Here is a 15,089-nt window from a genome sequence, read left to right as displayed (position 1 = left end):
TCTAACAGAGATTATAAAATATGACAAAACACTCGACAGCTGATGCAGCTGTTGCCACATAATAATGAACGGACGTCGCTTTAATATGACCGCTCAGAGGAGAGGAGTTCTCATTTCTTTAAACGTCTGCTGCTTCCCCTCCTCTCTCCTCGGTTCCCCTCCTCGGTCCTCCGCTCGCATCTCCTGTGGGCGGGACTAAGTCTCGAGGAGGGGAGTCGAGGAGGGGAGTCGAGGAGGGGAAATTTGAGTATTGAGAAGCCTCTAAAGAGTAGACGCCGCATCGACCGCTGCTGCCTATTGGCGCTGACGAGCCGTGGGGCCGCCATCTTGGACCGGTCACCCGCTCCACTCAGTGTAATCTGTCTGGCAGGCGCAATGAAGTGTCAGCGCATTTTATCAATCAGAACTCGCTGAATACAAAACTGATTTTCACGGGGGGGGGTTTTCTGCAAACGTCATATATGTAGGCATGATACCGGACACATGATTCGGCGTATTTTAATATTCATAGTAGGCTTAACAGCAATAGAATATTCTGGTATTTGATAGCCTATGTTATGTATGATAGGTATTTTGCAAAAGACACACGATATATAATATATACACACACACATAAAAAAACACTAATGGTCTATATATGATAGAGAAGCATATTGTGTAGGCCTATACTCAGCTATTTTAATAAGTTGAAAAATGAAGAAACAATAATACATTATACATAGACAGAAGTTATATATCAGTAAAAATGAATATCTATGTCATAAAAAATGAAAATGTACTTCTACATCTATATAAAAAATGTAAATGTTCAAGTTAAACACAAGAACATGACACCACCCCGCCCAAACCATATTTACACAAAGTTGCTCATGACACCCGAATGCCCCGTGCATGCGGCTCCTCCAAAGCATGACTGAGAACCTCTTTCTCATATCTTTGTCTTTGGGAAACCATCAAAATAAAAACGGGAGATTTGAGAGTCAACACAAAAACATTTTAAGAAGGAGGTCAAGCTTATTTTCTTCCTTCTTCTTCCTAGATAGATTAGATTAGATTTTAGATTTAGATTAGGACCCTTTGTGTTTCAGGTGACAAAGACTTCGTCAGGTAATATGCAATGGGAGCCTTCCAATGTCCGTGTAGGCCAACCACCATGAACACAAGAGCCTCAGTAGCAGCATCGGTCTCATTGTTTCCATCACCCATGTCTACAAAAGCAGACATTGACTGGTTATGTGGATTATATTGCACATGTTTTCTGATGGCCATGTCATCCAACATGAGTGAAACACATCCATATTTAGCCTGGTCGTCCTGGCATCTTCTCTCCAGCATATCCAGCATCATCTTGTTCAGGCCAGGCTTGCCATCCACCGAACACAGCCACCTGTAAAAAAATTGAGAAGTAGCTATTTAACGTACTTGCAACCGTAATTTCCAAAAATGAAATTGAACAACATTAAGACTACCTTTTTGTTGTAGTCTCTCTGAGGTATTTGTATGCCTTTGGACCATGTAGATGGAGTGTGAGGGCACATTCTCTGTGGTCCTTGGAGTACTCATGGCCCTGCTTTGCCTTGAAGTCTATTTGAAGATCTGAAATTGTATGAGAAAAAATTAATAAGTCCCCTTCATATAATAACAAAGGAGTTTAATAAAGAGTGTAAGAGTAAGATGTACATGAATTTCAAAGTGCTAATTTCATTTTACCTGAGTAGAAATCAAGCCTCTTTGAGTTCTTCATTAATGAGGTTCTTTTCCCTCAAATCCCCCAAAAGAGTCCTCACTGTGGTCTCTGCCCTCTTTTCTCTAGCCATGGCATTCTTCCTCTCTCGCTCGAGACTCTCCACTCTTGCTAAAGCTTCATTGAGTCTGGCCTTAAGAGCAGTAGGAGAAGCAGGCGAGACATAGCTATGATCCTAGAAAGAGGGATGAACATGGTTTGAGTGATGTTTCACTTCACACACATCACTTTGACACAACTAGAGTATGGCCCACATTATTTCTTATAGTCATCACCTGTCAAAGCCACTGCCAGCATCATGCGTGTGTGTGTGTGTGTGTGTGTGTGTGTGTGTGTGTGTGTGTGTGTGTGTGTGTGTGTGTGTGTGTGTGTGTGTGTGTGTGTGTGTGTGTGTGTGTGTGTGTGTGTGTGTGTGTGTGTGTGTGTGTGTGTGTGTGTGTGTGTGTGTGTGTGTGTGTGTGTGTGTGTGTGTGTGTGTGTGTGCGTGTGTGAGTGTGCGCCAGGAATGCATGTTCAACATGTCTTCAATTGTGTGTGTATGTGTTTATTTGTGAGTGTGTTTAATATGAGTGGCAGCAAACAAGAGAGATTTGACTTTGTCTAGGACCATTATGAATGATGTTGAAAATAGAAATACTCACATCATTAGGCTGAGGTTGTGAGTGTGAGGTTGAAGCTTCTGGGTCGTCCTGAGGGGCCACAGACAGGCTCTCTTCAGCTTTTCTGGAAGGAGACGTAGTCCTGCCCTTTTCTGGCTAAAATGAAAAAGCAGAAACACACACACACACACACACACACACACACACACACACACACATGTCACCCTGCCCTGTTATTGATAATAGAATATTTACATTTATGAATGCTAATAACCGTATGATGATACACCTACTCTTTGGAGGTGAACCGGGAAGCTGAAGATGGAGGGAATAACACCATCTCTGAGTCGGACAATCTGTCCTGTCCTGTCAAACTCGTCCTGCTTACAATGCTCACTGCAAATCACGGATGACTCGCTTGCAGTGAACCCTTCCCTCCTCAAAGCAACTTCCCACTTCTTTCTCATATCTTTGTCTTTGGGAAACCTTCAAAATAAAAACGGGAGATTTGAGAGTCAACACAAAAACATTTTAAGAAGGAGGTCAAGTTTATTTTCTTCCTTCTTCTTCCTAGATAGATTAGATTAGATTGTACTGTATTCATCCCACAACGGGGACATTCACTTGTTACAGCAGCGATTTATAAAGTCTCAGTTGGCCATGAACATAATGTTTGCTGGCTACGATTTCGCTGGCGGACATCAATACAGTACAATAATATTCTATTTACAAAATACAACCAATTATAATGTTGAATCTTACTTGTGAAAAGTAATCCCCCGACCCCTGTTCGCAATCGTCCGCCGATTTGCACAGCAATATGCTGCACAGTGCTCTGGCATCTTGAAACCTCTGCTGTCTATGGGTAGAATGTCTGTAGGATGACCGGTCCAAGATGGCGGCCGTATTTCTTGCGCCCCAGCAGCCAATGCGGCGTCTACTCTTTATATGTCTATGTGAAAAACGATAGACGCCCCCCGGTCCTGGCGCGAGAGTGGAAATATGATTGGTGGCGAATTCACTTGAACGGGGGAACGGCGCAAAACGAGAAGCCTTTCGTTCGGACCCAAGCACTGAAGGAATGAGGTAGTTGCGGTCTACAATGACAGAGAAGAGAATGTCAAGTTTGGCTGTACTCAGCATTGAATCAAAACGCACTACAGCTGTTGATCTTAATAGTTTGTGAGGCGTTTTGCTGAACAAAATAGTAATCGCTGCATTCAGCTGTTAGACATGCCAACTTGATGCTCTGCTCACGGATGACTCGATGAGAATAACAAACTGTTAAGATGATGACCTTGTATGCGTGTATATATTTTTTTTCTTTGTGGGGGTCTGCCCCCAAAAAACAGTTTTAAGTCCTGAGAAAGTAAAATCAGACAGTGTGTAAAACTACACTGCCCAGCCAACAGAAAGTAACCACTTTGATTTAACTAGGCCAGTAGGTAAGGACCTTCCACTGGATAATAACTGCAGCGATGTAATGTATATGTTTTAGCTGAATACACGTTTTTTAACCCTAACTGATGCAGTTAGTCACTTCTTTAATGTTTGTTCTTTCTGATGTAAAGTCAAGGTTGTAACTGTATATCAATAATTATATAATTACTTGTTTTTCAAATTTGAAGGAGGGTGAGCAAGCATCTTGATGAATATTCATCATTAACTCCTCCAAAAAATATAGTTTATTCAATAATAAATGAATATGTGAATCATAACAGTTCTTCACTATATCTGTAAAGCGTCTTTGAGCACCTGTAAAAGCGCTAACAAATTAAATCTATTATTATTATTATTATTATTATTATTATTATTTATTAACAGTGATTGACAGCTGATAGGAATAATATGATTGTTGATCATATTCATTCAGACAAACATCGATGAGACAGTTAATTAATGTACTTATTGCAGCAGTCTGCATATATTTGGTATCCCTGCTGGTCGAAGAGTGAGACAAACTCATTCAGTTATTGTTCAGTTAAAATTCATTAAATTACGTCTGCCACCTTATATGTAAGGCTTTACTGATGTGCCACAATAATATCACCTATGTGATTGATTTAAAATATTAATATTGTGGCTTTCCAAGTTAAAATTGATTGTAGGGGTGTAACGGTTCACAAACATTTACGTACCCTAATTGATTTATATGATTGCGATTTAAATCAGCATATACTTCTGTCAGGGGTTCCCACCCCTCAAAATCTCCTGCCACCCTCTTGCCACCCCATGAATATTTGTCTAGATCCGCCCCTGAGCTCTCCTGATCGGCCTTTATAGAGAGCACCGATCAAACTATTAAGAGTGAATATCGGCCGATAATGACCGGCGGCCGATCGATTGGAGCCTCCCTAATTATTACCAGACATTTTGACCGGCAGGTTTTGAATTTACCGGTTTTTAATACATTTTACCATCTAAAAACCGGTAATTACCGGCTAACGGAAACCATGCCCCAAAGTTGTGTTCTTATTCAAAGAAGACCTTAACTTAAAGTATTCTTTAATGTTTAAATAAAGCCTTATAGTCTAGTGCAGGGGTGGGCAATTATTTTTTCCATGGGGCCACATGAGAAACTGAAAATATTGTGGAGGGCCGGGCCAAAAGGCTGAACTCAATTCTGCATAATATTAATTGTATTTCTTTATAAAAAGCAGTAAATAGCATTGTTTTGACAAGCTGGTAAGAGTATATGTTATAGTTAAGCAATGAAAAAGTGAGGTTGCTTTACAAAAAAATGTCATTTATTAAATCGAATTTCCCAAAACAATGGTAAACAAAATGAATGTTGTTCACCATTTGTGACTCATATTAGTAAACATTTTCAGTCACATTCACTCAAACACATTTTGAGTTTCATTTACTGTTGGAAAGAGGTTCTTAGCATTCTAAAGACATCACAATATTGTCTTTGTACTCCAAATATTAAGCAAGATATATCATATTGAACTGTCACTAAACATCACTGAACTGTGATTTTGAGAAAAAAGGCTTCCAAAGAAAGTGTCCCAGTTCACTGCTAGTTGGTGCCTTTAAATGCCAACATTTGTAGTCTAACCACCTCATTTGGTGTTTTTAAGTTCTCTTTTCTTGTTCAGTGAGAGAAATCTAGTCTCTGCTGAGCTTTAACGAGTGCATCGAAGTCAGGTTGAATGTCTGAGGTGGAGATGCGAAGCACAGCTGACAGATGATCATCAGTGAGGGAGGATCTATACCTGGATTTTTGAAACTTCATAATTGAAAATGTTTGTTCACATATGTAGGTAGAGCCAAAGAGAACCAACATCTTCTGAGCATGTCTCCTCATGTTTGGAAAGTTCTCCTCCTTGAGAGAAGAGGAGAAATCCAGCAGAGATGCTGACTTAAAGTGCTCTGCCAGTACTGCATCAGACTGCAGGTCGATGAGTTCCAGTTGAACATCACTGGGTGCATTATCCACACTGCAGGTAAAGGGAGAGGAAACCAGCTGCATTTCATCCTCGATTTTTCTGAGATCTTTAAATCGCCTTGAAAACTCTCCATGCAATGCTCCCAACATGGATGAGTACCTGCGGAGGTGATCAGCTGATGGTGTGACTTCTTTCAGAGTTTGCATGTGAGTGAGAGTGTTGCTCTCCAGTTGGCTTGAAAGAAACTGCATCTTCGTCATGAAAGCCTTCACCAGGCTGTGCATTTCATGAACAAAAAGGCCCTTGCCCTGAAGTTTGGTGTTCAGTTCATTCATCAGTGCAGTCACATCAACAGCAAATGCAAAATCTGCCATCCAGTTCTCATCTGACAGCTCTGGGAAGTCTTTGCCTTTCTTCTCACAAAACTCTTGAATCTCTGCTTTCAGGTCCCAAACTCTTTTCAGCACTTCGCCCAGGCTGAGCCATCTGATAGCTGTGTGGTTGCCGATGTCACGATGCTCAGTCTCATGCTCCTCCAAAAGTGCGACAAACTGTCTGTGGTTCAATGCCCGTGCTCTGATGAAGTTTACTATTTTAGTAACAACATCGATAACATGGTAAATTTTTAGCACAGACTTGCACAACACATGTTGGTGTATAATACAATGCAAACATACCAGTTTCTGATCCGCGTCGATTTCAGTCACTTTATCCTGCATACGTTTCAAAAGTCCGAAATTTTTTCCGGTAAGATTTGGACAACCGTCCGTTGTGACACCTGCCAGTCTGTCCCATTTCAGTCCCAGCGTGTCCATGCACTCGTTTACCTCTGTGAACAGATCGCTCCCTGTCGTCGTCCCTTTCATCGACCGCATTGCTGCCAGCTCCTCTGTAATCTTGAAGTCCGGTGTTATCCCGCGGACGAATACGAGTAACTGGGCTGTGTCGCGGACATCACAGCTCTCGTCCAAAGCCAAGGAGAAAAAGGCGAAACTTGCCACTTCATGTTGCAGCTGAAGCTCCAGATTCCCCGCAATTTCCTCGATCCTTCTAGTCACGGTTCGCCTAGACAGCGGGACTTGCTCAAATGCGGCTTTTTTTTCAGGGCATATTAGTGCTGCAGAGTCCACCAAGCACTCTTTGACAAACTCCCCCTCCGAGAACGGCTTACTGTTTTTAGCGATTTTGTGGGATATCACAAAGCTGGTCTTGGTTGCTGCATCCCTGGATGTGTGAAGCTTGGTAAAAAAGCCTTGCTGCTTTTGCAGCTTAGCTAGCAAAGCTTCCGATGTCCGCGCCCTTTCAGCGTCAGTCAAGTTTTTATATTTCTCCGCGTGTTTCGTCTCGTAATGCCGAATCACATTGTAGTCCTTAAAAACGGCCATCTGCTCCCCGCAAACTAAACACACGGCTTTACCTCCGACTTCAGTAAATAAATACTTAGCAGTCCAATTTGTGTTGAAAACCCTGCATTCAGCATCTACCTTTCTTTTTTTAGCAGACATTTTGAGGGCTAAAGTCGTCTTGTGACAAGGATCCAATCATGTGCACGTCTTGATATACGTATTGCGTCATTATGCACGTGAATAAAAAACAACTTCAAAATAAAAGCAATGCAGCTTTAGTCCATGCATGAGGTAAAGTTAGAAAATATGTTTATTTTGTAATTTCCAACACGGGCCGGTCAGAATCAGCCCGCGGGCCGTATATAGCCCGCGGGCCGTACAATGCCCAGGTCTGGTCTAGTGGGTAGAAGGGGGTATCATGCACCCCCCTGAAATATACTTCTAATCAGCTTTTCTAGATTTGAAAAATTGTGTAGGAAACGATTAGCTATGTTAAAAAGTTGGCAAATTGTCCCACGTATATATTTTTTCCAAAATTAGTGTTTATTTACCCTAAAAATCGAGTTTCACTCTTTTTACACCTTTCACTATATCTCAGCCATTATTGCAGATAACTGAACAAATAAGGTATCCAGATCCATGTTTTGAGGGTCAAGGAACACAATAAAATTATTCTTAAAGTGATCACATGTGTATGTGGCATGCTATTATGCTAATTAGTGCCGCCATTACAAGAAAATAGCATTTCAGTCTTGTACCAAGAAGGGTATATTTTGCAACGACACAGAAATATTCTTATAATCAGTGTTTCCTAAGTAGAATAAGTATGTAGAAAATGATGAGCTATGTTAAAATGTTGTCTGGATGTCCCACATGTATTTTTTATGCAAATTAGTGTCACAATTACCAAAAACGGAATTTTCACACTTTTCACTCTATCTCAGCCAATATTGCAGATAAATGAACAAATAATGTGTCTAGACCCATGTTTTGATGGTCAAAGATCACAATAAAACTATTCCCAAAGTGATCACATGTATCTGTGGCATGCTATGCAAATTAAGAGACGCCAATATTGCAGTACAGTAAGTGAACAAATAAGGTGTCAAGACAGATGTTGTGTATTTAACCAATATTTATTTGTTTTGTACTAGCGTACAGCAAGGGTCAAACATCATAATATAAGTATGTGACTACTCTTTCCCATTCCAGATAAGCAGTCAAAGTTTGGCTCTCCACTATCTGATTAATACTCAATCATCGTTTTCAATGCTATCATCAGAGTCAAATTCCTCTTTCTCTTCCTCTTCCTCTTCGTCTTCCTGTTCACGCTCTGTCGTGTCCAGGAGATCAACCAGGGAGGTTGGCAGAACAGGACCACAGGTCTCAACACTCCATCAGTCCTCATCCATCCCTGCTCCTCATCATAGGGGTTTGGTTTTTCTAAAATTGATTCATCAGCTCGCTTGTACAGGGCGACGCGATGGTTCACACGTTGGACGTGCGGCTTCAGAGCATCATAGCATGGAGGAAGGCGAGCCAGGTCAACCTTAGACTTGGCAGTGAGTTTATCGTCCTGCCCCACCATTTTGCGCAGCAACTTGGCACGGACTACGTCCACTGAAGACTCACGACTCTCTCCATATATCAGACAGGTGAATTGCTCCAACTGCTTCAGCACCTCAGGCTTGACATTCCAGTTGTCACCGAGTTGACTGAACGCCCTGTGAGACTTCGGGTTCTTCTCCAGCTTTTTCAAGGGCCCCACCTTCCCCTTCCCTTTGAAGGCACCGGTGCAGTCTTCTCTGCTGAACACATGGAATCCAAGAAGTGTGGCACAGTAGTCTTCTCCCAGGGATTCTGCGAGCTCAGAGAGGTTGAGAAGTTGTCTATGTTTCCCTGACCCTGTATCCAGGTATATAGTCAGCCTGATGGCATGAGCGTGGTAAAGAAGAATCACAAAGATATCTGTGTCACGTGTTCTGACTACAGCATTATTGTACCCAAGTGCAGCAGCGTGATGAAGGTAGAGTACCACCCTTGTATCAGTCTCTTCCTGGTTGCTGTAGATTGTGGGGAGCTCACGTACCTCAACCTGATACACAATGGGACATTGCACTTTGATCAACAATGACAGAGACTAGACACAAATCACAGATAATCACTTAGAGTATAATTTAACCATCAATCACTTTTAATATGGGCTTTCAATTTACCTTGCCATTTGAGGAGAGAAGTTGATGGGCTCTCCCTTCCACGATCAGCACTGCCATTTCTGTTCTCTCCAGCCTTGAAGCTGCCTGTTGATCACTCCATACTCGTAGCAGGAGCTGGCAGAGTTGCTTTTTGTTGTCATCATTTGTGAGAAACATCTTGAAGTCATATGACTTCCTGGTTGCTGGTCCAGCCAAAATGATCTTCTCTGAACTGCCACGTCTCAACCTCTCCTGTGCTTTGATAGATCCTGGATGGTAACTGTCAGTCGAGAACAAAAAGTGCTTTTTGGCCACCATCTGATCAAGCACTTGTAGGCATATCTCCCCACAGGTTGAGGGAAGGTTGGTGAGGACATGGAGCAGAGCCATGCCATCCTGGATGAACAGGGCATCCTTAGGGTATGGCAGATCCTTTGGGGTGGTGTCCTCCAGAATGTAGTGCAGAAGAGCCGCTTTATTAGTCTTGGAGAAAAACCCATCTGGTGTCCCAAGGCTAGGGGGCACAGGCATTAGGGGATATTTCATGAGTTCCTCCAAGTCCAATGGCTCCTCTGCACGTTGTGACTTGACAAGAAGCAGGAAAGCAAGATTGCTTTGCTCCTGATACTGGATGACCTGGAATGATATTGATAGTGTATCATTAACAAAATATGGGGTCACAACAATACAAAATAAAGGTTATTCAAATACTTAATTTCAATAATATAGTAGACCTCAGGTATTGGAACATCTCATTACCTTTCCCTGTGAGGATGTGAGGGTGACCTTTTTGTTACAAGCTTCCATGGTCTTGAGCTTCTTCTTTTTGATTGGGTCAAAGAAGCTACCTGGCTCTCTGCTCTGTAGCCGTTTGATGAACTCAGCTTTAGCAGCCTTGCCCACAGTTTCTGCTTGTAGCACGTCCATCTCGACCTCCATGAGGACAGGAGCACCAGAAGCCAGGGAGTAGAGCCTGTCCTTGTCTGAGATGGTGAAGGGGTTCGTAAAGTTCCTAATTGTCTCGATGGTTCGCTGAATGGCCTCCCCCTTTTTGACCTCTGCCTTCTCCAGCTCCCGATGTTTCCCCGCCCTTTGGCAGTCTGGGTCTTTGATGAGGTCCACTATCTCAAGGGTCTTTTCATAAAACTGTGCGCATGTGGAGGTTGTTCGATACCACCTCTGGTATGCCCCAAACTGGCTGTATAGTCCAGTGAAGCCACCTTAAAAGTATGAAACAAATATGTGATCTACTGCTCCCACACAATAAGCTACATGCATTTTAATTCAGAAATCATCAAATAAAATATAGTTTTGTGAGAGCAGTATACAATTGTATTATATAATATAATAATCTTGATACAATGTCTGTATATCTGTTCATGTACATACACAATGTCTGGGTAAAAATCGAAATGTACCTGATGATTTGGCAAAGCGCATGAACGTTTCCTCCATGGTCTTGTCGACTGCACTAAGTGCCCCTGGTATCATTGAGCGGGCCACCGCAATTGCACCCTTAGAAAGCAGTTCTTTGGCCCCAGGGTGTGTGTTCTCCAGGTTTGTCAGATAGACCTCCAGCCAAGTCAGATATCTGCAGATAAGGAAATGCACAGATTACACATAGAAACATTTATTTTCAAACTTTTCTCATAATGCCAATTTGGTAAATTGTCATGTAAATAGCACAAACCTTGAGTAGTTGTGTCCATCAAATGCAAAGAAGATATTTGCCATCTCTCCATTGCATTTGTGAAACAACTGGATGTTGTTGGTCTTAACGAAGTGGAGTAGCATGAAGACAAGATGACAGTGGTTAATAAATGACATCCATAAGGCAGCTGTCTTTCCCAGGTGACCCTTGAGCACCTTCTCCTCATAGGCGTGATACTTCTCGATGAGGGTTAGAGTTGAGCGGTCTTTGAGGGCTTCATCGAGGTGCTCTCGATTGCAAGACTGGGTCATGTTGAGAAGTGCAGCAGGGTCAGTGATAAGGATGCTTTCCTCCTCAATGAACCGCTCCATCAACAGCCTCTCCATTGACTCGCACACAGTTTTGAGGCAAAAGAGGGACTTTGCGTATGCCTTTCCACTTAAAAGACCTTTGAGGGATCCGCCGACTACTCTTCTGCCGGGGGTCCTGCCAACCCTTTGTCCTGTGCCATTGGAGGTCCCACCGACTACTCTCCTGCCGGGGGTCCTGCCAACTCCATGTCCTGTCCCGTTGGGTGCCCCGCCGACTACTCTTCGGCCGGAGGTCCTGCCAACCCTATTTCCTGTTCCGTTGGAGGACCCGCTGAGAGTCCTGCCAATCCCATGTCTTGTTCCGTTGGAGGTCCCGCCGTCACCTGTCTCGCCGGGGGTCCTGCCAACTCCTGGTCCTCTTCCGTGGGGGATCCTGCCGAAGCCTGTCCCACCGGCTCCGGTTCCTGTCCGGCCGACACCGGGTCCTGCCCGGCCTCTGTAGCTGTCCCGTCAGCGCCTTCCTGCCCGGGCCTCCAGAGCTGTCTGGTCTTCATCCTCGAGCCCGGCCCCCTGAGAGCCGCGGTCTTCGCCCTCGAGCCCGGCCCCCTGAGAGCCGCGGTCTCCACCCTCGAGCCCGGCCCCCTGACTTTCCCGGCCGCGGTCCTCGGCCGCTGTCCTCGCCCTCGGGCCCGGCCCACTGACTCTTCCTGCCGCGGTCCTCGCCCTCAGGCCCGGCCCCCTGACTCTTCCTGCCACTGCCTTCGCCCTCATGCTCGGCCCCCTGAGTTTGCCCGCTGTGGCCTTCGCCCCACCATGGACTCTCCCTTGCCACCAGGCCGTCTGCCCGAGTCCCCCACCTTGGACTCTGCCTTGCCCCCGGGCCGTCCGCCCGAGTCCCCCTTCTCGGCTTCTGCCTTTCCCCAGGGCCGTCCGCCCGCCCGAGATCCCTTCCGGGTCCTCCGCTGTGCTCCTGGGCTGTCAGCCCAAAAACCCGTCCTCCAGACCCCCTCCACCCACCCTGGTGGGCCTAGTTTTGTTTGTGAATGAGTTCACCGGTGAGAGTTCTGTTTTGTCCAAGTTATTTTTATTTATCCTTGAAATAAAGGTATTTTTCAGCGTTATCTGCATTTGGGTCCTGCTTGCTTCACTCACCGTAACATTCAAATTTAAATGTTTTCATCAAATATAACTTATTCAACAACTAAATTCAATAACGTGCTTTAACCACTAAGCGGTGCAGGTTAAAAAAACAGTAGTCTAGTTGATTCTCAAATGGGGGTACGCGGACCCCTGGGGGTACGTTGGGGTACTGAAGGGGGTACGTGAGATTAAAAAAAAAAGGTTAATAAAAAAAATACCATGCATGATTACAAAAATAATCATAGTACAATAAGTTAAATAGAAAACACAATATTAAATATTTCTAGAATCACCAAGGGTTCAAGATCCGTGCTTGTGCTTTTCAGTAACAACGTTTTAAAAAAAAAAAGCCTTTCATGCATTGTGGTCACTACATTAGAGACTGCTAATGTAATGCTGTTTTCTTGTTTATGCATGGGGTTTCGGATAAATATCGCATAAACACCATATCCCAACAAGCATTGCGGCTTAAACATCCAATCACCAAGCTTCAAGTTCGATGTTTTATCAAAACCTCTGAAAAAAGAAATGTTTCTCTCAGAATGGAAAAAAAAAAACAATGGGAAAAATACAAGCATTGTACACAATTTAAACCAATTAATGTTGTGTAATTAACAAGGATAAACTGATTTTAGTAGATGAGTACTGCAGATATAGCTTTAAAATCATTTGACAGTGGGGGGAATACGGTTTAATTATGAAAACCTCGAGACCGGTAATACTGTTTTCACCCCGTGAGTGTTGACGCTAACTTTACATGGAGGCTGCCGCATATATGTAACACGTTCTCCTGGCGAGATCTCAAATCATCTTCGTAATATCTATGAAACTATAGATCCTACACATCCACTGGACGTGGATTCTGAAAGTACAATATACACTTCTCGCTAGAAATCTAATCAAAAAGCATTTAATGGCCAAACTATCCTAAAATGTTGTATTTTCCAGAGAGGGTTATTTGTGAATATACGACCCTGCGTAGCGTTAGCATTCAAAGGGAGCACTAAAGGTCGAAAACTTTAAAACGTGATTATAGGTCGTAATAAGGGCTTGAACAATCAACCTATTTGGTCGTATGAGTTGGAGGACTTGTTGCATTATTTACTTTTGAGACCTTTACACAGGAATTAATGTCTGTTTATCTCTCTGTGATCTGTGGGTGTAATAAAACACTTAATAATGATGTGTACACAGTGGTATGAGATGAGTCATCATGAAGTTAGTTAGTAAGCACATCAGGCGCTCAGAAAGACAGAGACTGTCAAGCACCTAATCATAAAGTGAAGGATCATGACACCACTAAGGGTGGTTTATAAGTGCACCTTCATTAAGAATAAGTAATTTCAGTAAAAAACAATATAGACAAACTGCCCAAGCAGCATTGGCATTGAATTAGTCTCAAAGAATACGGTCAGTGATTCTTTTATTTCAGATACAAATGATATGTCAAACGCCTTTAATTGTTACGGTGTGTGAAGCAGGTAGGACCCAAATGCAGATTAAAGTGAAAAGAATTCCTTTATTTCAAGGCTACATATACACAGGCAGAACAGAACACTCACCGAGGACAAGACAACCCGACAAAGAGAGACAGAAAACCCAGAACTTAAATACACCCAGGACTAATCACATAAACACGAGACAGGTGAGGAGGGAGGAGAAAACACATAGGTACCAGGTGAACACAATTGGGTAATCAGAGAGGGAAACCGACAGAAAGCAAACAGGCAGGAAACGGGGTGAACACTTTACAAAATAAAATAGGAAACCCAAAGATAGAAAAGGACACGAAAAATACCAACACAGACAAATCCTAACATTAATGCTCACTTCAAAAAGGCTGGTCACAATTTTGATGAGCAAAGTCATTTATTTATGTATTCATTTATTTAACAGGGACAGTGCACATTAATGAACATTTCTGTAAATGTGCCAGAGTTAGCCAAGAGGCTATTTTTCATCTGTAGTCCCTGGACATATTTTAAAAGTCAACCTAAAACACATTTCATTTTAAACAAATACAATACATTTAAAACATGCAACAGACATTACTGGAATACTTAAATAAAACAATTTACAAGACAGAACAATAAAACAGAACAAAACAAAAGAACATGTTAAAACACAGGCAGTGGGTTGTAAGGAGCAGAAGATTGGGTCAGTGTTGGCAGAGCTGATTCCTCACTAACCATGTTTTGAGTTTTAATTGAAATCACCTGAATGTGGTCTGGTCTCTGATTGGAGGTGCGATTGAGTTCCATTGCTGAGCAGCTTTAACAGAAAATGAAGACTGACTGAAAGAACTTTTTCTGAGTGGAATAATGCAATCTCCTCTCACTGCACCTCTTGTTACCCTAGTTGCAGTTGTGCGTATGTTAATAAACTGTCTAATGCCCCTTTCACACCAGCGCTTTTTCAGCTCCGGCTCGGAGCTGGAGCCTGAAAAGCGCCGGTTTTTCCTGTTCACACCGCAGCGGCGCCGGCTCTTAGCTCCGGAATCGGGTTTACTTCCAGCTCCAAAAAATTGTCGGTCTAGAGGCAAGAGCTTCGGAGCTAAGAGGTGGCGTCGCTTACGTCGAGGCGTGCAGGAAACTAAACCCACCTCCCCTGACAACCCAGTCTCACGGCATTTCGTGTTCACCAACACGATTTTTAATCTATTGATTCGTGTTCACCAACACGATTTGCCCCTTTTTTTCGTGTTGCACAGC

At 43.2% G+C, this 15,089-nt stretch overlaps 2 protein-coding genes across 5 annotated transcripts; both read right to left on the bottom strand.

Annotated features, from left to right (window-relative positions):
- Window positions 1-274: 274 nt before the first annotated feature.
- LOC139434995 (THAP domain-containing protein 6-like) lies at window positions 275-3,209 on the bottom strand. Of its 4 annotated transcripts, none has more exons than XM_071205280.1 (6): window positions 3,106-3,209; window positions 2,637-2,829; window positions 2,386-2,499; window positions 1,711-1,919; window positions 1,470-1,596; window positions 275-363 (listed from the first exon to the last, which is right to left on the bottom strand). In XM_071205280.1, the coding sequence occupies exons 1-4, from the start codon at window positions 3,183-3,185 to the stop codon at window positions 1,722-1,724; spliced, it is 585 nt and encodes a 194-aa protein (XP_071061381.1). In that variant the 5' UTR covers window positions 3,186-3,209; the 3' UTR covers window positions 275-363; window positions 1,470-1,596; window positions 1,711-1,721. The 4 variants fall into 4 exon arrangements, 3 of the variants coding, with proteins under 3 accessions (XP_071061381.1, XP_071061380.1, XP_071061382.1); XM_071205279.1 differs by lacking the exon at window positions 275-363 and adding an exon at window positions 1,238-1,387; XM_071205281.1 differs by lacking the exon at window positions 275-363 and adding an exon at window positions 1,238-1,387 and having other exon boundaries at window positions 1,788-1,919.
- Window positions 3,210-5,440: 2,231 nt separating this feature from the next.
- Window positions 5,441-7,120, bottom strand: LOC139434939 (general transcription factor II-I repeat domain-containing protein 2B-like). Its single transcript, XM_071205168.1, has one exon. The coding sequence runs from the start codon at window positions 7,118-7,120 to the stop codon at window positions 5,441-5,443; it is 1,680 nt and encodes a 559-aa protein (XP_071061269.1).
- Window positions 7,121-15,089: the final 7,969 nt, after the last annotated feature.

The sequence above is a fragment of the Pseudochaenichthys georgianus genome, chromosome 13 (assembly GCF_902827115.2).
Source record: "Pseudochaenichthys georgianus chromosome 13, fPseGeo1.2, whole genome shotgun sequence".
NCBI lineage: Eukaryota > Metazoa > Chordata > Actinopteri > Perciformes > Channichthyidae > Pseudochaenichthys > Pseudochaenichthys georgianus.
This window is presented reverse-complemented; position numbering and strand designations above follow the sequence as displayed.